We start from the raw sequence: 25929 nt of genomic DNA on the forward strand, positions 1-25929 counted from the left end.
CATTGCTCTTGTTTCCCCTTGAACATAGGTAATCCAAAGTGCCTTGCATGAGCCTTCATGAACTCTGAGGTAAAGAAATAAGAAAGTACAGTAACACTGGACAGATGTTCTGTAGAATGACCTCGTACACAGTCATTAGCCAAAGACAGACATCCATAAAGGAAAAATATTATACCTCAAAAACATGTTTTGGATGCCGCTGCTTCAACTGAAGTCGGTCTTCTAACATTTACACTTTTCAGTTTACAACATCACACAAAACTGACACTAAGTCTTGTGACCCAAAAGAAGATTTAGCTATGTATTACTGAACCTGCAATGTATTTCTAAAATCTATCAAATAGTCAACCATATCATCACTGTTCAGATTTAACACACTCATGGCACATTAAATAAAAAGACACAGTAGATTTAAGGTATGATGACAGATAAACCTACTTAGTTTAATAAGAAGAACCTGGTTTGTTTTTAAAGTACAAGTTACTCTCTGTCATGAAGCCTAGCTCAATGTACATGGGTGGAGTGTTGCTTGTGATGAAATTAAGAAAAAAGGGAGTAGAGAGGTTGTTCTTGTAATCATTGTGTGTGTGTGTGTGTGTGTGTGTTCTTCTATCTTTGTGAGGACCAAATGTCTTCTACCAATTTCTATTAACAGTGGATCCAATTTTGCAGCAGCTTACTGGTAGCCCATTTACATTCATATTTACAAGTAGTTTAATTACTTGTTGGCTATTGTTCTGTGAGTAGTTAACTACTGAAACTACAAACACATTTTGACCATAAAATGACAGGGAGGATTTTTTCAATTAAATTCTAAGATTGCTTCCCTACTTCTATGTCTGTGAAGAGCAGAGGAGTATTCAGTTGGTTGCACTAAATGCACCACATCTTGATCTTTAAACTAATGCAGTTAACACTCAGTCTGCCCTTATCAATGTAAATGGGATGGACAAAATAATAGAAACACCTGTGAGTGTAATGCACCACAGACTGCAGCAGATGACCATACGTTTGATTTCATTATTTTCTGAAACAAAAACTGAATAATAGAGAATCATCAAGGTAGGATTTATTGCCGGACTGTTGAATATGACTGCATTAGTTGGACATTGCTGTACCTAAAATAACTGGATATATTCCTGCTTTTTATCTGTGCTAGGGTTCAGTTCATGGCTTTGGCTGGTTCTTGTATTAAATGAAAAATCCACCGTACAAGATCATTTATAACGACCTAATTTATTGACTTTGGGTTGTGAAGTTGATCTATAAAGACAAACAGCAGCCGTGTCCCCACGAGTAAATAAAAACGGGCTGACATTTCTAGAGACAGCACAGTGACACTGACTAACTGGGGCTGTTTGAGATGTTACATCCGAATGAGATTGAAATAAATGCACGACTTTTAGGTGTGAATCAGCAAATGTCCTGTTATCTCAGTGAAACCACCATGGCTGCCAGCAGCTGTGACTGTATCCTCCATTATTTACTGTCACTGTGGATGGAGCAGCTCCAGGACATGTCTGTAAATTATCAGATATAAATGAATTCAAACAGAGCTATTCGATATTATGGAATTTTCACAGGTGATTGCTGCTGTAGGAGACAACGCCTTTAAGTTTCATCCCTTATATCATCCTTCAACCTCAGAACCAAGAGAGGAAGCTAACGGCAGAGTACAGGCCAGACCTTAAAGGCTTTCTTCCCTGTGTGGTTTAGTGAAGCTGGAAGTAGACGATGATGGATGAGAATTTGGTTTCCTTTAGTTAAGATGGTTAGAATGAGTTAAGCGCTGGCTTTTTTTTAGGAAGGTAAGATTGTGAGCATTATTATTCACCTCACAAAGATAGAAGTACACGTGTCTACCTTTCCTTGTCTGTGAGCTTGTGGACAGTATGTGTTGTGGGTAGCTGGTGGAAATCATTGAGACTTGTTTCAAAGCAGCCAAATTGCAGTGTCCTGAGGTCCAGAACTACATTCTGCCAGGACTTCGGACATCTTTCATTCGTCTATGAAGGTGATCCCGTCAATCCTGCAGAGTAAAAACAATGGCATTAGCACAGCACAGAGCACATTTGAACTGTTAGCAGTTGGAGCAACAATTGCAAAGCACAGAAGAAGTGAGTAAACCACAATGTGCAGCAGGAATATTTCCAGATGACAGGGTGAGGAAAGAGAGGGTATGGCCTTGCCTTCTTAGCAGCCACAGGATGAGTGTCCTTTTGATTGGAGTTGAGGGATTTCCACACGGTGGTTTTAGACATTTCATCAGATATATTAATATCAGAGGGGTCAGACCTGAGGAGCGGGGAGAGGAGAAGAAAAGGGAGTTTGTAGGGAGAGAGTACGGGTTTAGGGAGAGGTCCCAGTGTGGTAGTTTTCACAGGGTGAGGGAAAGCAGAATGCAACACACCAAACAACCCAAGCATGCATGTAGATAGACAGGAAGGGGAAGCCGTTATCTTACCACTCTGAATCTCTCATATCCATCCTGTCCATTTGAGTGTGTGTGGGGTTGTGTATGTGTGTGTTTGCTCACCTGGGGTCATGTGCTTTTGGGGTCTGGACAGGCTTCCTGCTCTCCATAGGAATCTGAACAGGAGCTGTATCATCCTTGTTCGTATTGAGCATTTCCTGTGATTCCTATAAGACAGATCCATGCCACATGTTCAGTCAATGTGCATTTTTATTTATTTCCCTCTCTGTATCTCAAGATCCCATTTAGTTTACCTCTTCTATCGTTTTGGTGGCATCATCAAGGTTTTTCTTCTTCCAGTCAGGCATAAGGTCATCCAGATAACTCAGCTCTCGATCGGAGAAACACCAGTCCAACATTTTGCGGATGAAAACTAGAGCTAGCACCTTCAGGCACAGAAGAAGAAAAACATTTTATTTTAATAGGATTAAATGGAGGGATTAGCAAAGAGAAATAAGGTATGTGGGCAGTGGTTAACTCACCATCATGGGGAAGACGATAGCGGCAGGTGAGTGCTTGATGACCCAGAGCAGCACCAGACAGGTGAGCTGGGTGAGAGTGAACAGGTGCACCTTCCTCAGGGGGACGTGCCGCAGGTAGATGAAGTCCGGCTGGTGCTTCGCCGGCATGCCAAACAACTTCAGACGGTCAAAGAACTGAGAAGTGAACGCAGGTGGTGGGGAAGTTAGAGAGGGTAAAGGAGAGAGATACATTAATGGGAGCAGAGCAGAGAGACAGATGGTGAATATGGCAAGACAACGAAAGTGATTATAAATGACGAATTTAGTTGGATTAGTCTGACAATTAACCGTCAGGCCTCATTGAATTGCGACACAATTAATTAGGTGAGGAGAGGGCATCCCATGGACAGCAGCCACATTAATACAAAATGTGGGAAGGATATGCCAAAACATGAAAATGGGCCATTTGTTATTTAAAGTACATATTTGCATCTTGCACATAAGGGTTTGGATCATATGGACAAATAGACAGTCCCATTAACTAGGGGTGCCAAAGTCAAACCCAATTTTCCTCATCCTGTAAATCATTTTTACCACATATTTATGTATATATGTCATATTCCACATTACCTGTATACCCTTTAGTGAAGAGACTCCCATATAAAGGAACACACCGTACAGCACTGGCATAGGAATGTACTGCGGTGGAAAAAACAAAACATTCATCATTCAGCGTTGATGAGTAACATTATTTAAAAGCCATCCCAGCCACAGGGGGGCAGCATTGCACAGCCTCTCTGACTGACCTGTAGGGCTCCGGTCATGAACACAGAGCAGCCCATGAGCAGGAAGATGAGCAGGCCAGTCAGCCTCTGCTCTCGGATGCCCAGGAAGCGAGGCATCTCTCCGGGAGCCGAGCTCTCCGACTCCAGCTTTAGGCTGTTGACGTGAGAGATGGACAGCACTGTGGCTGCTACGAACCAGGGCAAGCCCATGATGGAGCAAACTGCCAGCATCACCCCCACCATCAGCAGGTCCAGGTGGTACCCACAGCCCTTCTGCAAAAGATAGGTACATGTATAACTAAGCTACTAAAGTCGGTGGTCCCCTACGTGTATTGGGGTTACAGATGAGGTCCAAAACTAGCAAGCCACATGAATGTCTGGGAGCAATTCATTTTATATGCTACACAAATATGCAGGGCCGCCGCTTGCGGACAGGCAAGGCAGGCAACTGCTTGGGACCCCGGACCAGAAGGGGGCCCCGGACCAGAAGGGGGCCCCCAAAGAAGGTAGACTAAGAAGGTCCACAGCTACGACAACATGAAACACCCTTTAATTTACTGCAACGACATGTCGGGAAACCCCCTCAAGGCGGCCCCATGCATAGCGCGCCGTAAAATGTGTGGGGTGTGCGTGGTGATGAAAAGCTGGTTCGAGGGGCTCCCAGTGAATGCTTGCCTAGGGCCCCCACAGACTCTAGAATCGGCACTGCAAATGTGTCCAGGATCCATAACATTTTCGGAATATTGGGTTGCAGATTAGTATTTTCCAAAGGGGGGTTCGTTTAGCATGAACAACTTGAAATAACTAAAGGATAAGTTAAAAAAGAAAGTAAACAGAAAGTTAACAATGATTGAGAGTCAGACCTCAACATTTCAGATGTGTGTATCTCACACTGCACTGTAACTTTAATGCATTTAAAGAATATTTAAATATTTGTTATTCATGTTTTTTATCTTTGCTTTTAAATTAGTGTTTTTAAATACCATTTTATAGTGTGTTTCTTAATGCTCTCAATGTCTTTCATTTTTGTAAAGCACTTTGAATTGTCTTGTGTTGAAAGGTGCTCTATAAATAAACTTGCCTTGCCTTACAGCTGAAAGCAACAGTGCAGAAATGCATGCTTATGGGGAAGCTTTTTGTTCTTCCTACCAGCAGTTTGTGCTCTTTGCGGTTGATGATGACGGCAGTTATCTGTTGGTCCATGAAGATGAGGATGGTGCAGAGAAGAGCAGGGATGGATGCAGCCAGGACGGTCCACCATGGGTTGCGTCCTATTGGATTGATTAACCAACCTCGGTCGTCTCTGGTCGGCTGGAGGATCACATTAAAGAGGAGTGAGTCCATGATTCAACCATAGCAATGTTGTGTTTTATATCAAGGTCCACATTATGATAATAAAACATATATACCTTGAATTTGTTGGGCACCTTCAACTTCTGGGAGGGCACTCCAATGGCATAATCAAGCAGAACCATGACGGCAATGGTGAGGAAAACAGCAAAGTCGCTGATCATGGAACGCACCTGGGAACAGGAGACAACACCCAGAGAATGGTGGTTATTACTGTGGCATGGTTTATTTTTGCAGGCCATCGCCCACCCTGTTAGGAGGACTACATTTACTTTGTAGGTAGGGTTGAATAAAATGACCTAGAGTGCATTGTCAGGTATGTGAATGTCTGGTGACAACTTTGATTAGAGAGCAATCATATTGGTTAATTACCTTGGTGGGGAAATAACGACTTGTCTTAAAGTCTTTGAGGAACGCAGACATTAAGAAGGTCGAGAAGAACAAGATGGTTGACCAAAAGAGAACATCTGGGGTGTAGGGGCCATGGGGGCCACATGACGTCCCGACAAATTGGCCATTCAGACTGATACACTCCTGTAGAGATTCACAAAGGGTTAACACATATTCAGATTACTTAAGAAAAATGATCAAAGCACAAAAAACACAATACAGTAGAATCAACACAAGCCTTTTGTACACATCAGTGGACAGTTAATCAGTTGAATGTCCTTGTCAGTGTTTGCAGTGTCCTTAAGAGAGGTCAGCTGCTGCAGGGAAGGTGAGGGGGTTAGTTGAATGTTAACAAAGGCACAAACGTTGGAGCGAAAGCAGTGTTTGCCATCACGTGGAAGTGACACTGAGATCAGGCCCTGATGTTAATGTATGTGTGTGTTTCCACATAGTCACGGTACCTTGACAGTAAGGTTGGTCCAGGATAGGGCTGAGGCTGTGACGTTCCTCTCACTCCACAGATCTAAGGTTTTATTAGTGGGGTTGTCAGGCTCTGCGCACCTACAGCTACACAGAGAGAGAGACAGCACAACACACGAGGAATCTGAGTGTTTTTCTTACAGAAAATGATGGGCTTGTTTGCTTTTCTCCCTTTAATGAGGCCAGACATAAAGGGAATTGTAGGCTTATAGAGGACAACAGCAAAATGTGACAAAGAGACGACAAGGGCGAAACCACAACTCATAGAGATGCTTGCAATGAGAAAATGACAGCTATATATTATTAAGGAACAATAAAAAAAGACATTGAACAATGACAAATCTACCAGGTGAGCTGGCTTATGAACATGTTGTAACTTACTACGCAAGAGTTAGTTTGTTCAGATCACTTTCTGCATTAAAGGGGTAAACCTCTCCCAGGTGGATGAGCTTCTCCAAGGCCTCGTAGATGAAGATGAGGCAGATGAGGGCGGCAAAGGCCTCTTCTGTGAACCGAGTGATGTAGCACACCAGAGAGCTGGCATCAGTGGCAACCAACAGCAAACAAAGCAGAGCCGTCCACAGGCCGATGCAAGTCCTCAGCGACAGATAGGAAAGGTCGTAGTCCCTGATGTGAAGACAAGAGAGGATGAAAGGGAATACATAATCGTTGAGATCAGGACAGCACCTGTGATAATGAAAATGTCAGGTTGTAATACCTACTTGCAGAACTTGAAGAGGATTTTCTCAAAAACCAGCACAGGACCCGTGCTGCCCAGAATGGTGAGAGGCTGACCAGCAAACACAGAGTAGGCTACTCCAGTCATAGACGCACCAAGTAAGGACTCTATGGCACTCTACAAAACAAAGCAGAACAACAAAGTGTATTTCTCATATTCTGAATCTAATCACATTGCAATGAGTGTTTTTGAGTGTGTTTGTGCTCTTACGATGCGTCCCTCTGTCGCCTCCCCCAACAGACCTCCGAAGGTGATGACAGGAGACATGCAGGCACAGTAGAGGAAGAGGAAGGAGGCCACACACTGCAGGCTCATACCGTCCTTAAAGTCACTGAGGTAGAATGGAGCTTTCCTCTTGATGTCAAGTATCAGACCTCCAAACAACCTGATCACGGCACAACAACAAAACAATAGAGGGGCTCAAATTTCACATCTGGTGCAGAGGTACCAAAACCACCGATGGGTGTGGTCGGGTGCTCTGAGGCAACTGTAACTAAGGTACCTTGTAAACAACGGAAAACCTGCATATGTTTTGGTTTGTTCAGCATTTTCAAAAAAGAGAGGAAGAAAAAACAAAACATCACTTCATCAAGGTGAAAAGTTAAACCACTGGGGATACGCAATAAACTATAAACTGTTAGTGTTTTAGGTTATCACACTTGTCATTTGCTTGCCCCACCTCAGTTTCTAACAAATCCACATTTAGTTTTGGCGGCCACAGAAACTGACAGACATGGTGGGGAGTGATAACTCAGCAGGCTTTCACACGTCACTCAGAAAACATAACAGGTGCTAAATCAATGTTATCCCAAGGCTGTTTTTACAACATCATATCCTCATCTTCCAATTTTCTTTCCATCTTTCTTTTGGAGTTTGGCTTTTGTATTTCAAATGTATACAGTAAGGGCAATTAGCACCATTACTGAAGCAACAATCCTGTGTGATTAACCTGCACATGACAGCTTACCTTCCAGTTCTCTGCAGCTCTGGCCCGTGGTGCTCAGCGTGAAGTTCTTCTTCTACCTGGCTGGATGTGCCGTTAGGGACTCCTGCCATCTTTCTCTTCTCCTGCAGACATCCAATAACAGACATAATCCAATAAGACAAATAAAAAATAGCTTGACGCTTGATGCATAAGTATACACCCACTCTTGCACCAAATCAAATTTGTAGCTTGAACCTGAGGAGTATTTGTATATATTTATTTATTTAAGAAGGGACAATGCAGAGAAGTAAGTCGTGTTGAGATCATAGTTGTGTACCTGAGAGGGCACACTCTTTGGGGGCTCGATGCGGATGGAGGGGTCCCACTCTCCTGGTGGTAGGACCGTCACCTGGTCCAAAAATTCATCTATCCCGGCCAGCAGGTCACTTCTGTCCTTTGCCTTGTAGGCTACATCATGGAAGATCTGGTTCCAGAAAAAAAGTAAAGGACAGAGTAAACTTAACTGCCTGCCATCGCAACACAGATGTTAGGATTGTATTCGCTATGTGAGGGTTTCTGGAGTTGTAATTTAATGAGCGTTCTTACCTCATCTGTCATGATGGTTGCCATGGAGCGTCCAATTTCATGGTATTGCTGAGCCTTTCCATCCGGGCCCAGCAGAATGAAGAGGAACCTGACATTTAAAAGCAGATGATTTAAAGTATGGAAATCATCCTGGGTTATTGACTTCACAAATGATATGACTAAACTGTTGTATATGTGGCTCTACCTGGTAGGAATGGGGACCTCGGTGAGCCCGGTGAGCAGCACAGCAGGGGAGAGGCGGACAAAGGCCACAATGGGCCTCTCCAGGAAGTCCAGTTCTCCCACCAGTACATTAGAGGCCTCTGCACCCTCTGGGATCTTCTTCATGAAGTGCATGTCCACCTGGTGAGACAAGGCAGAAGTTGATATCGGTACACTGATATCACTGTATACTATAACCAAATCCAGTGCTCACAGAAATGTCTTCAATCAATGTCTCCAAAAGTGTTATATCAAATTCCCCCACCATAGGAGCAGCCTAATGCCAGAAAATCTAGCAAGCATTGCAGTCCTAGAATTATTCAACTTTACAGATATGCAATCCCTGGTGAAAATTAAGTGGGTGTGATGCACTTTGAACATATTTAGTTATCTTGTGGTTTCATATTGGGCAACTTTCACTTTCCTTTTTATTGTGATTCTTTGAGCGGAATTTAGCAAAATAAATATTCATTTTTGGTCTTCACAGGCTTCCATCCATATCCATAAACAGTGTGCAAACTGTACACGTGTAAGAGTGTCTGCATGTTAACCTTGCTGAGGTCCACATGGCTGTCCTGCCCGCCCCCGTTTTTGGCAATGTCGGTAGCTGATGGAGGCTGGGGAGATGTGGCTGACCCTGCTAGATAGTGAGGGTGTGAGATTGTAGCAAATAAGAGTTAGTACACATATCTTTTGGTCTCCAGAGTGCAGAGTGAAGTAAACTAAGTGCAATAATGGTTTACAGCCAATATAGCCCATTTCCTCAGGAACAGGTTATAGCTGTCTGTCCCTTGAAGTATTATGTATCTCTGTTAAAATAATCAAGCTTTTCTATTCGTCTCAATGTCACTTTTAGTCTCATCGTGTCAACTTTTATTACCTACTTTTTCTCCATATATTATTCTGATAGAAAATTGTATTTCTTAGTCTTTCCAATTGATGAAATCTCATATTTCTAAGATATTGCCCTGATTATTTAGCCATATTCAAGTCATTCTTGACAGTGGATATGTACATAATGAATGAATGAAACATGTGTTTGCAAGGTGGTGTACGGTGTGAAAGCCACCTGTCAGGAAGGGCTCTGACTGTTTGCGGGTTCCCTCAGCGATAGAGCGCACCATGGGCATCAGGTTCTTCTTCTTATCACTCTGGTGGTGGTGTCTCTTCAGCAGAGCCTCACGCACCTTCACTCTCACACTTTCGTCCATTTCATTGGACGTCTCCTGGTGGTCCAGCACCATGTCTGCAACATGCGGACAAAAACACAAACACATGCTCACTTTGATGAACGAAAATGTCACCAAAGTTAGTATATATGTTTTGTTGCCGGATAGCCTTTGTTGGAGATGACAGTGTTTAAAAGGGAAGACAGAGGAGATGACATGCGTACATGGTTCCAAACCGGATTCGAACCTGGTTCCTCCGCACAGGGACTGAGCCCCAATACATGCTGCCAGCTCTACCAGGTGACTTATACGTCAGCCCGAAAATAAGACTTTATTAAATGAAAAGCATCAGACAGCTTTTATTTGTATGTATGTGATTGTGCTATTTCGACCAGAATCTTGAAACCATTTATTATCAATGAGATATTATGCACTGATCAATCTTTCTTAAACTATGAAATATTTGCTTTTTATTTATATTTCTGTAGTTAAAATTGAATAATTTGTCAATGTTTTAAGGCACACTGAAGCAGAAAGTGAAAGTTGGCAGTGGTCAATATGTGGCCAGCTTTCAGGCCATGTGGGACTGCAGAGGATAATCTCCATCTCTCTCGCTCTCTCCTCCTTCCTTTTTGTTCATACTGACTTGCTGAGTCCGCACTGAATCTTTCCTTCCTCCCTTCCTTCCCTCCTCAACAGTCAATCAAAGTGTCTGCCGACACACACAAACACACATTGCAGTGCTTGCATTAATTCTGAGCACACTTCAAGGCCAGCGCTAATGTGTGTCAGGCTTTGAGCTAGGCCTACATGTTAATAAGGACAGTGACAAGGGAACCGCCTGAAAGCAAAATCAAAACCCACAAAAGTCAAATGGTTAATCTAACGTAGCCTCCACTCTTCTTAGATTGATATGGATCGTGTTCCGTCTAATTTAAGACCACAGCAACAGCTCTGCCTCCTCCAGTGTATCACTAGACTGGTGACCATACATTACTCATATGACAATGAGATCCATTCAGTCATGTTGAAAACACTGGTCTATGGATTACAAAATGCATTCAATGCAACTTCAGGCATTTTCTATAACAGTCCCTTGGTCTCAGATTGCCACACTTGAAAATCAAATCATGTTAAGAATTATGGACTTTTTGGTCACCACTCTTTTTCCATCTTGGCGGCTGTTTGGAGGCCAGGTGCTGCTGGCAGGAGTCATATGGAGAAGAGAGGGAAGTGAGAGGAGCAACGGAGAGCTGCAGAAGAGGGAAGACTGAAGGGAACAAGGCTGTCCACGCTGTAAAGCTGTCATAATGTGACCGTGAGGAAGACTGATGGAGGGCCTTGAACCGTGTGATCTTTTGTGCGCTTGTGTTAGTGTGGCGAATGGACAGGGAAGTGGATCATCATTTACAAACCATTCTTTGCATTTGTACAATTCTGTTTCATGTTTACATTTAAACTGTGTTCAAATGTGTGAGCGTCTGTGTTAATGTTTGCATTTGTCTATAAATCACCTATACAACATTCAGATTGTCAGAACGATTGACTTACAAGGCCGGTGCTTAACCAATTGTATGCTTTCATGCAAATGACTTGTGCATAGTTATATGCAAATGAGCTTGAACTCTGGCAGCTTTATCTAATTGTAGATTTTTTATGCAAATCAGGTTCAACACAAGTTCAGCTGCATTATATCAGGAAAACAGAGCGACCATACAGTTTGCTCAGCTTAGTATCTAGGACTTGACTTTATGTATGGACACAGGCCAATGATTCATCATTGTTGAATGATTGTATACTCTATATAACACACTAATATTGCCATATCTGATTTACTGTGTGGAGATTTGGGGAAACACGTACAAAACCAACCTACAGCCGTTATGCACATTACAAAAAAGGGCTATAAGAGTTATCAATAATGTTGGATATCTTGAACACACTAATGTATTATTTTTGAAGTCACACATATTGAAGTTCACTAATCTGGTTACATTTAAAACGGCACAAATCATGTACAGAGCAAGACATAATCTACTTGCTAGGAAATTAAAAACATTGTTCATAGACCGAGAGGGTGGGTATAATTTGAGAGGAAATCTACATTTTAAACAACTCAAGGTCAGAACAACTCTGAGAAGTATGAGTATAATGGAATGGTTTGGAGCAGGAGTTAAAACAAAGCACAAGCATAATTCAGTTTAAAAGGATGTACAGAAACACTTTTTGGGAAAACTATGAGAATGAAGAGAGGTGACTGAAGATGAGAAATTATTGTATATGTATGTATAAATGTAAATGTAAGTAGGAATAACTTGCATAATGACTTAAAGGACAATCATTGATCAAGTAAGGGGTGGGAATTAATAAGCATTTGCTTCCTCCTACTCCCTTTCGGACACATATGATTTATTATTATTAATATGAAGACTTTTTTTGTTGAATATATAAATATTATCGTGAATGTGGATAAATACTGTATTTTAACAATACGATATTCTGTTTTTCACATTTGTTATTTTTTATTTGTTATTTTTTTTAATCTGTTCGAAATAAAGATTGAAATGAAATGAAAATGAAATGAAATTATGTTTATGTTTTCATCTCAAGATAGAAATTAAAACTCTTATATGACTGATCATTTGTTTGTCTAATTGTGTTTCTTCATCCAGCAGGATGACAATGCTCCCTACGGGCCTGAAATGTGTGTGTGTGTGTCTCCTCTCTTAGGAGGATAAATGGATTAATAGGAGTTATCCAGCGGGCATCCCGACTCAGAAATAGAGCCTGGTTTGTATCAATGACAGTTATATTCACTCAAGGGCATGAACTGACTTTAGAGAGCATAGAACTAAGAGACAGGAGAACAAATTGTTGAATCATGAATCCATTTGAATAAGCGACACCATTCACTTGACTCAACAACAGAAAAATGATTTCTTATAATATCCGAAGAATTGTCAGACACAGCTTTCCTTTATCTCTGGGAATAGACAGCAGTCTGGCACTGAGATGTTAATAAGCGTCAGTCGGAAAAATTCTCACCTGCAATCTCTTCGATGCTGTCAGCGTGCATGTCAAGCAACACGGTGCCATTGATGAGGCAGCTGCGCAGCTCAAACAGGCTGTGCAGGGAGAGAGTAGCAACATAGGGCTTGCTCCACCTCTCCCCTCCATCCTCCACATCTTCCTCAAACTTCAGCCACCTGCGAGGTAAAGACAGGCGAGACGTTTGCAAGTGGGAGTAAATGTGAAAGACACCTTTGTCTTTCATTTAAATTGTATCTTTCAAATGTCTTACAATTGTAATGCTTTTAAATCTAGGACAGCTCAAGAGTGTTCCTAGGCCCATAACTTTGACCCACTTTATCAGTTTGTACTGACCTCACTGAGCACAGGCCTGCAACCTTGGGCTGCTGTGCTCTCAGTGTCTCCCTGTTCCTGCCTGCTGGCCTCAGCTGATAGAGGTGTTATAGTGCTTTGCCTGTTTTATCTTGGTATGCACAATGTTGATTATTCTCTCAGAACTAGCTACATACATGGGTCTGGGGTAGAGATCTTCAGAATTGGTTTGGCAACCGCTGTGACACCTCGTGGCACAGCACGTCTTGTGATATTTATTTAATCAGCAAGGTTGTTTATCTTTTTTTGATCGTTTATATTAGGACATGTTGAAGGCTAGTGAAGATATCACGATTTGAATTTTTTTTTTAAATGAAAAAAAATGAACACATTACTAAGAATAAACAAAAAAAGAATAACCAATACCTAAGATGTATCACAAATCCCTCTCATTGGCTATGATTATGTATTTTTGTTTTTTAAATGTTACTCCTACACTTCGCTGTGAGTAAGTTGCTTTCATGTTGGCCTTTAGTTTTACATATTTTACCCTGACTACATCCTTTCGTCACAGGAAAGGTGTTTTCATGTACCGTAAATATCAACCACAGAATATTAGGGACAGGTTTGACATTATTGACTTGATTAGCATGAATGTTTTGTATCCCCTCTTCTCTTTTACCTCGAGCTAACTGACTTAAATCCACTAAGCTTTACATTTACTACCACTTGTACAAGCCTCTCTTGGTCACAGTACAGCTGCTGGGCTGTCAGAAATGTTATTGCTAAGCTTTTTTGCCAACAGCTCCCGGAGGAGACCCTGACCTGGCTGTTTCCTTCCACTCAGCATCCTTGCCGTCCTTCACACAGATTTCATCCAGCTCAGTGAAGAGCTCGTGGGCCACATGTTCAGCATCCTCCTCTGTGCCCAGAATGAACTGGACCCGCTGGGACGGCGTGTCTGAGGAAGGGAGAGGATTTGAGGATGGAACAAATGGTTAACTGAGGTTCTCAAAAACACTTTCACAAGCACAAACAACACTGTTTACTTTGTCATAGTGTGTCACCTAAATGACCACTGGGTCTATAGAATCACACACTAGTCTACCCAAGCACATGCACACACACATGCAACTTGCTGACTAGTTCCTGCTCTTTGGTTTCTAATTAGTGGGCTTGTCAATTTTAGCCAGAGGCTGTGTGTGCAAATGGGTGAAGTCCCCACAGTATTGACAGGCGTTGTATAGCAACAGTTACCTCCTCTCTGGGAGGTGGAAGTATGCACACACTGAACCATGACAAAAAGTCTATTTTTGTTTCTCTCTATGTTTAATGATTGAATGAGTCAAAACATGACTGTATTTGAAAGGGAAATGAGTTGCCTTAGAAGAGGTTGTATACAGTATGTGTATTACCATGACTGGCGGAGGCCGTCTCACTTTCCTCACTCTGATTTGTTGCGATACTTCCTGCCCTTTTGTCTCTCTTGCGGTGGCGGGAGCCGTGGGTCTTGTGGTGGCGGTGGCTCTGTCTGGGCATCCGAACCCCCACAAACAGAGCCCTGTGACCTGACAAAGAGGCAAGGGAAGAGATCTGACTTGTATCACTGTGTAATACTTTTATACACATTCATGATGTCATCATTTACTGTAAAATAATCATTTGCAACTAAAGTTTACCTTAAAAAATGATGTTCAATAGATAATTGTAAAAAAAACATGAAACATCATTGTAGTGATGTTTATGAACATACAGATCCTGAAGGGTTCAGTAACAAAGAAATTATAGAAAAAAAACACAGTCTTTTACTTTGACTTCCCAGCAACAATAAAACCCTGGTACAAACATTCCTAATTAGTTCACATTCGAATTTCCCTGCACTATATGCTTGCTTTAGACATCTTCTGTTCATTTTTTTATAACGTATGACGGCAGTTAGTCCCATATAATGTCAAATATGTTTTTCTGGTGTTCTGATGAGATTATACTTTTTTTTTACAAGGATAATTTACCTATCCAGATTGAACAGCTGCTAATGGTGGGAAGCAGATTTGATTAAGGTGTACTTTCGTCTCCGCTCAGATGGTTAAATTGAATCAAAGTGAAAGTCATTAAACTGAGGGTTAGGTGTTATCTCAAAGCGGAGAACAAATGCTGTGCCTCAATGTTGGTACTTGCACTTGCCCGCTATGGCATCCTGATTATTAATTACTACAGCCAAAAAGTCTGAAACGATGGACCAGAAAAGTCCATCCTCAATGATCGCCAACTGCCGGTTGCTCCATTAAACACAGCAATAAAAGTTGTACATGTGTTTTTTTTTCACTATATTTAATACGCGTACCATTGCACTGATATCGAAAATGGAAGCCATGATCAATCTGTGAATTGATTATTCTTTAATGACATTGACTTAGTACTGCAAACAAAAACGTAGCTAGCTAAGTACTGTGATTGTCCCTTCCGGCTGGTGCACGGCAGCAGTTTCAGATTTTAGTCAAGGTTAGACGTCAAAAGTATAAAATGTGTTCACTGTATTATAGGTTACTACATGGCAGTTCAAGGGAAGTGTCTGAATTGAGAAACACACTTTGCTACCTGTTCCTTATTACTCCTAACCTCTGCCATCTGTAAATAACTCCAGTGCACTCAGTGTTGAATGTGAGCAGGATAACAAAAGAACAGGAGTTTCACTTAAAAATCAAAGCTGAAACCATTTGAAATAATCACAGAAATACTCCACACATACTTTTGAGTGAAGGGTTTGACAATGTATTCCACCTGTCTGTGCTACTCACCTTCTAGTTCCTCCTTCTCATAGTGGATGTTCAGTACTGAGCTGGTTCCTCCCTGGTCTACCACCACCTCCTCATCGGGCCTCTGATGGACACACACAGACGCACATACACATGTAAGTAGAATAGGACTGTTCCTTTCTTTAATGATGTTCACAGCAGATGACACGTGTCTTTACAACACTTTACATTTTGGAAAATGTAAAACATATTCGGCCTTTCAAGATCAGTCCGTGAAAAGAAAACTGAAAAGGTCATTAAAACCTGCCAATAATTGGCCAAGCTGGCAATAGATTTTCAACAATGCGTTTCAACACACACACACACACACACACACACACACACACACACACACACACACACACACACACACACACACACACACACACACACACACACACACACACTAGTTGGAGAAGGTGCTAGACTCCAATATCGAGGGGAAAATCAAATCAAATTAGCGGAGAGTCACTTCCATCAGACCTGCTGCTGTGGGCAGACTGCTGCAGGATGTTGTGTGTTTCACTATCCCAGTGATGAAGCGTTGTCAGAAGAGTTATTTTTGCAAGTGTTAGTTGCATAGTCATGTATTGGCCCTATGAGGGCAATGGGCTGCAGGCACCTCCTCAGTCACTTTGGAGCTCTACACTGCCGCAGTGTCTCTGTTTTTAGGATATCAATTCATCTGTCAAGTGCATGCAACATTTAATGTTTCATTTTTAATCTCTGTGAACCTCCCACATGCTGTTAAAGATGCTATACAGTACCACTACATGAGAAGGACTAGGTCCAATCGTTTTCTGGCAGAAATCTAGACACGGGTAGGATGATTGACATACATCTGAATGTTGCATTAGTTTGTAAAGGTTGGCTACAGTTATTATTCTCAAAAGATCATTTTAAGTTTTAAAAATAAAAACTCTAAATGTTGTTCTTGTTATTTCCTGTTGCACTGTGCATGACCTCAGTTGATAGGAAGTAAAAATGGACACAAGCTGTTACCTAGCAATGAAATCTCGTTGAAACAGTATATAGCTATAATCTATAAATACAGGCAAATTATTAAAGGAGAAACACCAGTCAAATGTATTTATAAATGCATCTCTTTACATATTAGATGCTTCCATCCGCTTCCTTTTCAACACATGATCTTTATGGACTAGATGTGTTAATAGTGTGTGAGGGTGGCTAATATAGGTTGCTGTTACAGAAGATTGACATAACTGCCATTTGGCAAAACTACCAGCCACTCTTAAAACATGATTAACAGAGTGTTGTACTCCTTGGAAAAATGGGAATCAATTTGGAAATTACATTTTTTTCATCACTAAATGGATACAGTAAAACATCGTAAAGAAAACAAGATAGGTCAACAATGTAACTCACAGTTTGCTCACAGCTGTGCATGTAAAATGTACATGTGTGAGTGTTCATCAAAAGATGGATGTGTGAATGACGACCAATAAATAAGTCTCCATTTGAGAGTGAACACTGAGGGGCAAATGTTGAAGATCTACAGTCTCTGTCATGCAGTCTTTTACTGTAATTGGTCAGTCCAATATTCAGCAAGCAGCTAACGCAGCACACACTGCGGCTGCTGCATAACGGCCACAGGAGCAAAAATAATTGCAATTTGTCTTCCAGAAGCGCTATTGGCAAGAGCTAAGGGTTTCTATTTGAGGAGTGCAAAGAAAAATGTCTCGGTCTGTCAGAGTAGCATCCTCATATTTTCGGATGAAAGAAAACATTATATGTGTATGTTTGGCACATGAGAAATATAAAACCATATGTCCTTATAATGAGAGTGATTGGTTCCTTTTTAAAGATAAATGTTAAGGTCATATAACAACATTTGCACTAAAGTGACCTGTAAATGTGTGACTGTGTGTAATACTGTAAGTGTGAATATGGAGCAAGAATGAGCAGTGATTTGTCTTAGTTCTCCTGAGGTTCGGCTGATAAAACACCACGCACAGTTTATTGACCAAAATCATGCTGGTTTCCGCCTGCAGTTATATAATGTTATAAATGAGGTTGGTGCTTTGTGTGTGCGTGTGAGTGTGTGTGTATCTATGATATTTAGTTCAGATTTAATTCACGCACAAACTGAAGTCCCTAAGCTGTTTTTCTATCTTCTGTCAGATTCCTGTAGCCTCTCCATGCTGCAAAAAACAGCTAAGCATATTAACACAAGATTGTGATGTGAGAAAAACGAATTAACATGCAGTACAGACTGATTCATGTCTTACCTGATTAGAGGCAACAATGTATATCCAAAAAGCTTTCTGTAATTAAACCAACTGCTCTATTGTCAGCTCACACGGCCAATTACAATTCACAGTTTAAAACAGTTTTGGGATCCCAAGACATCCACTTATTTCACAGGTGTGGGTGGCCTTGCTCGGCCTTCCTGCCTTTCTTTCACACCCTCTCCACCATATCAGTGCTTGGGGATTTCTTTCTGTTTCCATGACTGGGCTCATCTCTATCCCAAGACAATGATGTCCTTGTAAAGAATAAGGCCACGTAATTAAAAAGTCATGCTTGGGCCAAACACAGAATGTGAGTCATGGTTTTATAATTATGTTTAAGGGACAAAGTGCAGTGACAGAAGAAAGCTTCTGAATGTGTATTGCATGTAACATCAGTTAAGTGTTACGGGCCGTCTCCACGGCAGCGTTAAAAAAATCTTGGAGGTGGGCGTATCTGAAGCTTGGGGATTTTTTTGCGATCAACCAATCACATGAATCTCCCGCCCGCGACATACGAAGCCAAAAAGCCCGAAGTAAACTGGATATAAACTCCCCAAACAGGCGAAAACCTACCACTGTCTCTGCCACCTCCCTCCATGCCTGGCTCCTCTGGTTTATATCCCGGTAGGTCTGGTCATAAAGCACCGGGTGATTGATTCGCTACCGCTAATTTCTCCTCCATGTTTTGGAATATGAGGAAATGACCTGCGGTATGTCTCTCCCAGCATACACGCCGTTTGATTGGCTAGAGCTTGAACTGTCAGATTTGCGTACACGGGATTTGATTGGCTGACGCTTCCTCCTCAGCTTCAAAAGTTGAACATTGTTCAACTTTGGATCTTGAAAATCCTGAGAATCTCCGCTCGCCTGCCCACAATGCATTTCGGCGAAAGCGAAAAAAAGTGACGTCACCCCATTCAAAGTGAATGGGCAGAAGCGTTTCAAGATTTTTTAACGCTGCCGTGGAGACGGCCCGTTACGGGCCGTCTCCACGTCACTTTTTTTCGCTTTCGCCGAAATGCATTGTGGGCAGGCGAGCGGAGATTCTCAGGATTTTCAAGATCCAAAGTTGAACAATGTTCAACTTTTGAAGCTGAGGAGGAAGCGTCAGCCAATCAAATCCCGTGTACGCAAATCTGACAGTTCAAGCTCTAGCCAATCAAACGGCGTGTATGCTGGGAGAGACAGACCGCAGGTCATTTCCTCATATTCCAAAACATGGAGGAGAAATTAGCGGTAGCGAATCAATCACCCGGTGCTTTATGACCAGACCTACCGGGATATAAACCGGAGGAGCCAGGCATGGAGGGAGGTGGCAGAGACAGTGGTATGTTTTCGCCTGTTTTGGGGAGTTTATATCCAGTTTACTTCGGGCTTTTTGGCTTCATATGTCGCGGGCGGGAGATTCATGTGATTGGTTGATCGCAAAAAAATCCCCAAGCCTCAGATACGCCCACCTCCAAGATTTTTTTAACGCTGCCGTGGAGACGGCCCGTTATTGTCAAAATGACCCTATGCAAGGCACTAAACCAGCGCTGGAGATGCTGCTTCTCAAACAAGAGCTACAATGCACACACACCCACACAACTTCCTTACACACCTTGACACACACAAATGAAAAAGGAAAGAATTATGTGATAATGATATACATGTAAATCTCCATTGCACAAACACCCAAATACACACTTACACACAAATCATATGTTATTTTCTTTATATAAAAAAAAAGACAGTAACACTTCAAAATCCTTAAAACAGACTCATAAAAAGACACGTTCAAATGGACACAGACACATGTAACTCATATATAAATGGATGTCTATTTCTTTAAATATCAGATTATAAATTCACTTTTAAATTCTGTAATAAAAACATTAAAATACATGTTGAAACCTGTATATGAACATATATATGTACATACACTGCACACGTGCGCACACACACACACACACACACACACACACACACACACACACACACACACACACACACACACACGCGCACACACACACACACACACACACACACACACACACACACACACACACACACACACACACACACACACACACACACACATACACACACACACAGTTATCAGGCAGTGCAGCTGTGCTGGTGAATTAGGGCTGCTATCCAGTGTGTGGGTTTGGGCTCAGGCTGGAGGCAGTCGGCTCCATTAGAACTGGAGCTCTACCAAACACGTACACACATCAAGAGAGAATCAATGGGTGAGAGAGAAACTAAAAGCTCTTTGTCCCAGTAAGGACGATAGACCATCAGTTCATCAATTTGTTTGAATCCATTTGGTGCATACACACACAGAAAACTGAGGAAAATCACTTTCTGAGGCGTATTCAATAATTAGCACTACAGAGAGAAGAGAACCACATGACAGAAATAATGTTCTATTGTTTGAGATGAAACGGCTGTATATCCATGCCAGGACTGTGATATTCTCTTCTCTTCACAACACAATATGACTCACAGTCCATAATCCCAGTTCAATAAGAGTAGCTTTTTAATGGCAAATTCATGCTGGTATGTGTTTTTTTAACCGGTTAATGGTTCCTTGTCCTTCACAACTCACCACATCTTACAGTATGTCACATTATGTGCTTCAGCTAATTAAACACTCACATGGCACATGATCTCTGCAGGTGAACGCATCTGTGACTCTTAGGCATGCACGTGTTTGTGACTTTCCACCAACAGGACATGCCATTTATGCTGTGCTGCCTGCTTTTATCTCCTAGCAACCCCTCCTTTTTTCTCCACTCTTGTCCCCTAGCTTTGGATCAGTCACAGTGCTCAGGAGGGTTTATGACTCAAAAATAATTTTCCACACTGTCACTGCACCATAGAGTAGGTCCACAGGCCCAAAGATGGCTGCCTGTCCTTGAGTTTCATGCTTTACAAGCATATCAGTGGTTACCAAGAATGAGACCACATCACCTCCATCCTTGCATCTTTACATTGGTTCATTTCATCCTTAAATTCATCTATAAAGCCATACATACTGTATAACACCCCTTACTGCACTGTAAACACTCAGATCCATCCACAACCTCTAATGTCAAGAGGAAATATTCTTGGGGGTTTAGGTGTAGCCAGTCGATATTCGGGCTAAGACTTCCTCTTACATGCGCTGCTCACTGTTTTTGTCCAAATAACAACTTTTATATGCAAGAATTGCTAAATCACTGTGAGACGATAACTGATTTGTCTCAGATTGCACTTCAGCCTCTTCTGCTTTCCACATGGTCTTTTTGCCTGCATTCAACCAAAGCCTGTTCAAATGTAAACTAATCAGATTAGAAACTGAAACCAGAATGATTACATTACCAAAATGTTGTTTTTCTGTCGCCTAAGGATTCTGCCTTCATTTGCAGACATCTGTTTAAAGAGATGTAACACAAACTATTCCTTGTTTTCATTGCTCGAGGACTTGCAAAAGCCAAAAATAGAGAATGATATCACTCGCCTACGTTTGATAACTTAACAAATACAAGATGAATTTTGTAGAAGGGTAGTTCGTCCCAGAAAAAAGGTTTTGATACCCAGAGCGGATACAGCAGTCGCACACAGTGTCCTGTTACAATTCCCATTTATGCACAAAGTGACTTGGAACATGTATGTAAACAGTTTAAAATGACCTCTTTAGTATCCTATACGGAAGGTAAATCATCATACATCCTCAGACTATTGCAGTATGAACACAAACCCCTTCTTTAGTTTTAGATTAAATACAGTTTTCCTGATAGTTCATGTCTTTGCTGCCCGGGAAACCCATTAAGGCTGTGTTGTCAGCGGGCAAAGCTCTTTTTTATTTCTTGCAATTCAACATCTACTAGATATAAAATAAGTTATTTTTGGCATCAACTTCAGCCGGAAATCGGAAAGTATTTTCAAAGTGCATTCAGTGAAATACCATGAACTGGTGATCGCCTGACCAAATAGAGCAGTAACGATTTGTATCCCGTTGTCTGGATTGAGAGGGGCAATCGATGAAATCTGCAAAATGGCATTTAACTCCATCAGGACAGTAAGGCAGCTGTGAGAGGAGCTTGAGAGAAAAAAGAGGCCTGAGGGTTACGACTAAGAGGCAAGACATTACGAGAGATGAATGACAAGACATATATCTTCCCTTTTAAGATAAAATAACCATCTCAACCTCAACCAAATTATATATTCAGTTTCTTTATCCAATTAAGATTTTTTTTTAAATGTGGTCATTTGTATTTGTCAAGAACCTATAGACGGCTCCCACTTTGTCAGAGTTGATTTAAAAAAAATGTATAATCCCTGTTAAGGCTCGTAGGGGTTAAGTTCCAGAAAACACAGCTGACCTCCTACGAGACTAAATTCAACCTGACATCCTCTGGCAGGTCACTCGTGTTCATTCCTCGGTCAAACTTTAAATTAAAGGGGACCAGGCCTTCTCAGGCCTCTCAGCTGTTGAATGAATTGCCACAGCAGACAAAGGAAGCTTACACATTGTGGTCTTAAAGGTATTTCAGACTTTTTAGAAGAACATTAAAAAAGAAAGTATTTATCAAAGTATTTGATTAACCATTTGTTGTCTTTTTAGTTCGATGTAAAATAAAATAAATAAAGTGAGATTGTTTGTAGCAGTTGTATTATATACAACTCAGACACAGCTTTCTGTGTCTGTTTCTCAAGAAAGAAGCACAAATATTATCTTGAGCACACATTATTGTTGAAAGAGCAAGTTTATGAAGTGAGATGTTCACTCAGTATGAACATAACTACATCAGTAGTGAGCGATAAGATAAGACAGTAAATGGAAGATATATTGAAGTGCGTCCATGATTCAGCAGCAGTGTGGGCTTTCCAGTCATTAAAGATGTCTGTCACTGCTGACTCAACTCAACTGTTACTAGGAATTATTTCCCTCTTAGAAAACACGTCAATTACTTTTTTCTGTCCACGCCAACACCCCATCCTTCCTTCTTTGGAAGATGACCCTTCTGTCTTCCCTCCCCAGAAGCACCCTGAACTGACAGCAGGGACACAGATCCTGACTCAGACAACTGGGCCTGTCACTTCCAGACTAAGCTGTGTGTCTGAGGGCCGGGCTTGGCACTCTGTGCAAAAGCTGCAGGCTACCAAAGACTCTGCATGACATTGCCTTGGTTGAGACAGAGCTTCAGGGGTTAACATGAATGGACAAGAGGAAGAAGTAATGGTTAGTGAGACAGGAGAAGAGAGAGCTGCAGGAGATAGAAATAAAAGGGTGCTTGTTTTGACTGCTTCAGCCCACAGGTAGCATGAGTCATTCACACCTTTTTCAATGCCACACTTTATGGCTTTAGCCATATGCTGCATTACTTTAATGGTTTTAAAGCATCACCTAGTGTATTTTGTAATTAAAAAACATTAAATAGAGTAAGACACTTCACAGATGGACTTTTTCTTCAGACATATGTACTACAGTGCAACTCTATAAAACACTGAATCATTTATCAGATAGGCACCTATGGATCAGGCTCACTCTAATTTGATTACAATTAAAGCTTTGGAGGGATGCCAAATAGCTAGAAGGAAAACATCTAACTGTGTTGTAGGTCAGATTTAAGACATGGAGTTGATACTAGTATTCTAATCAAATCTGTAATTATCCCATGGGTTTAATTTGTGTCAGTTATAGTACAGTATACTATTGCAGGGATGTTTGGAAATCCACGCTAAAAAAGAATCAGTGGAGTAAATGAAGGAGTCGTCTTCTACAGTGCTCCTCTGTGGCGCTGGTGTACAGAACGCATCAATGGCACTAAAATGTTTTTACTACGAACTGAAGATGAAGAGGCTGTTCAGCATGTAAGTGTGTACCTGCACTAATGAGAAAACAGTGTTACCCAGATGAATACAGTATGGCAGTATGGAATTAGATGTATTTGCATTAACATAACGTCTTTTGAGAATAACTTAATTGCTTCTAATATTTCACACACTTTTATATTAATTATTTTTAAGCCTTATAGGCAAGCTGAGTTTTTTACATGTTCATATTGCTGTTTTTACTCTAGCAAAAGCCCTTTGAGATGTCAGAAGTATTTGGTACTTGGGACATCTCAAAAGCACAATCATTTCAAACATGTTTACTTGAATCTCAACTGGTTTAAGGTGGTCAGACATGCAAAGACTACTGTCAGTACTTACTGACCAGGCAGTCAAGAAAAAGGTGGAGAGACACACTTCAATATGTTCTGTATTGACAGTAAACTGGCATATAGACTGAGGCAGTTTCCTCTCCTGTCAGTCAGCTGTCAACCATAAGAGACTTTCTAGCTCACCTCTGGTCCTCCACCTGTCTCCTGCCCTCACACTGGGTGTTATTTTTAATCACCATGATGACATGACTGTTGCTACGTTTGTTTTACACTGATACTGCATGCCATGGTTATTATAATCAAGCTATACAAACATAACTGCATATAATCTTAAATAAACATGATGTGATCAATGGTCCACTTATTCTTACTGGGTCCTCCTTTACCTCCATCAGCGGACCCAGGATGTGATAATGGATCACACATCAACAAGACCTCAAGCATGATGCCATTTTCCCCTTCAAACCTCACTTGACAGATCCTCCTCCCCAATTGGGCCATCATTCTCTTATAAGGCATAATATGAAAGTAGACGCTCAGCACAGTGGTGAACGGTGTAAGGATGGCGTCAAGGTCATTTGAGGGTAACTGGGAAAATAAAACACCGTCTGGGCAAAGAGCCATCTGAAAACCCAGCAAACTGCCCCGTGTCTGTTAATCCGCGACTTGAGGATGCAGTTTACATTTTGATGTCTTAAATTGCATCGGTATCTTATCAGTAGCTAGTCCACTGCAGTCTCAAAATGATGTGGCCAGAACACATGTGTGTGCTTGAGGAACAGTGAAGAATAACTCAGTGCATCGCTATTTGATACTCTCCCCGGCGTTACTGCACGTGTTAGCACCTCAGAATAACAATATCAACAACACCCTGCATACAGCATTGTCCTGCAGGTTAAAACACCTCACACATTTAGCATCATGTGAGAACATTACATGCGTAAACGTATTCGCGAAAAAAATATACATTTAAGAAGATTTGATCAATCTAAGTAAGACATGCAAAGAAAACAGGCGTGATAATGTATGGCATTAAATAGTTCCTGAAATATTAAATAGTCCATTAGTTAAACTGCAAATTATGAATTTCTATGAAAGGATTTAAACTGAAGGCTATAGTTGTTGGAGCTTATGGACAGACTCATGTGTGCCATACCTAGCGTCAAAGCAACGCGCCATGCATTGGACAGCTAAAGGGCACTTTACCTGGTAGCTCAGCATGCTCTCGGGGTCGTTGATGGGCATGCTGGTGGCCTTTGGGTTAACCTGCTCAGTGTTCCCGGAGGGTACAGGTGAGACTTTCTCAGGAGCGGATCAGCCTCTCAGCGCTGGCTTAGGACGTTTCGAAAAGCATTCACGAGTTGGTGACAACAGCTGCTTCTGTTTGCGCGGACATGGTGAGTGTAAACACCTCTTTCAGATTAGCTGAACGGTGAAAATGATAATTGGTGCCCCCCGTGTGTTATGATGATTTCCCGGCCGCGCTTCCAGCTCCCCTCCCTCCTGTCCTGGCTGTGGGAGCAGGATGCAGAGAGCATCACTGCAGCTCAGCCAATCAGAGCGCAGAGGCACACAACGGGCTGCGACGCACTGCTGCTACCCAACACAATAAAGCCAAGACTATTAGAAGCTTATAGAGCTACGTCACTCTACATCATATCCAGTTTGGCATCTTCTCACATTTCAACATGCTAAGATGTTCTGGACTATTGTGCACAGCAAATGTTGTGAAGCTGCTTGTTGTTTTTTCTTCTTTTGTCATATTGCACTCTGCATCTATGAAGCTATAGAATATATTCCTTCAACACATTTGGTTTATCCTCTTAA

At 41.6% G+C, this 25929-nt stretch overlaps 1 protein-coding gene across 1 annotated transcript; it reads right to left on the bottom strand.

The window, feature by feature from the left end:
• On the bottom strand, window positions 1-25529 carry slc4a8 (solute carrier family 4 member 8). Its single transcript, XM_034139540.1, has 25 exons — window positions 25309-25529; window positions 15720-15801; window positions 14337-14489; window positions 13747-13882; window positions 12625-12785; window positions 9480-9656; window positions 8962-9050; window positions 8394-8551; window positions 8210-8297; window positions 7941-8087; window positions 7646-7746; window positions 6889-7063; window positions 6662-6795; window positions 6321-6566; window positions 5921-6026; window positions 5442-5603; window positions 5129-5242; window positions 4869-5030; window positions 3741-3992; window positions 3565-3633; window positions 2956-3129; window positions 2728-2859; window positions 2537-2640; window positions 2190-2295; window positions 1-2029 (listed from the first exon to the last, which is right to left on the bottom strand). The coding sequence occupies exons 1-25, from the start codon at window positions 25345-25347 to the stop codon at window positions 2024-2026; spliced, it is 3273 nt and encodes a 1090-aa protein (XP_033995431.1). The 5' UTR covers window positions 25348-25529; the 3' UTR covers window positions 1-2023.
• Between the last annotated feature and the right edge of the window lie 400 nt (window positions 25530-25929).

This window comes from Trematomus bernacchii, unplaced genomic scaffold, assembly GCF_902827165.1.
Source record: "Trematomus bernacchii unplaced genomic scaffold, fTreBer1.1, whole genome shotgun sequence".
In the NCBI taxonomy this organism is placed as follows: Eukaryota; Metazoa; Chordata; class Actinopteri; order Perciformes; family Nototheniidae; genus Trematomus; species Trematomus bernacchii.

What these genes read in the sequence shown, in the direction of transcription:
- slc4a8 (XM_034139540.1), bottom strand. Translation starts at nt 25,347, where the DNA reads ATGCCCATCAACGACCCCGAGAGCATGCTGAGCTACCAG. An exon ending in CAACCATCATGACAGATGAG is followed by an intron (nt 8,088 to 8,209) that starts GTAAGAACGCTC and finishes TTCTGGAACCAG; the next exon opens with ATCTTCCATGATGTAGCCTA. An exon ending in CCACCAAAACGATAGAAGAG is followed by an intron (nt 2,641 to 2,727) that starts GTAAACTAAATG and finishes TCTGTCTTATAG; the next exon opens with GAATCACAGGAAATGCTCAA.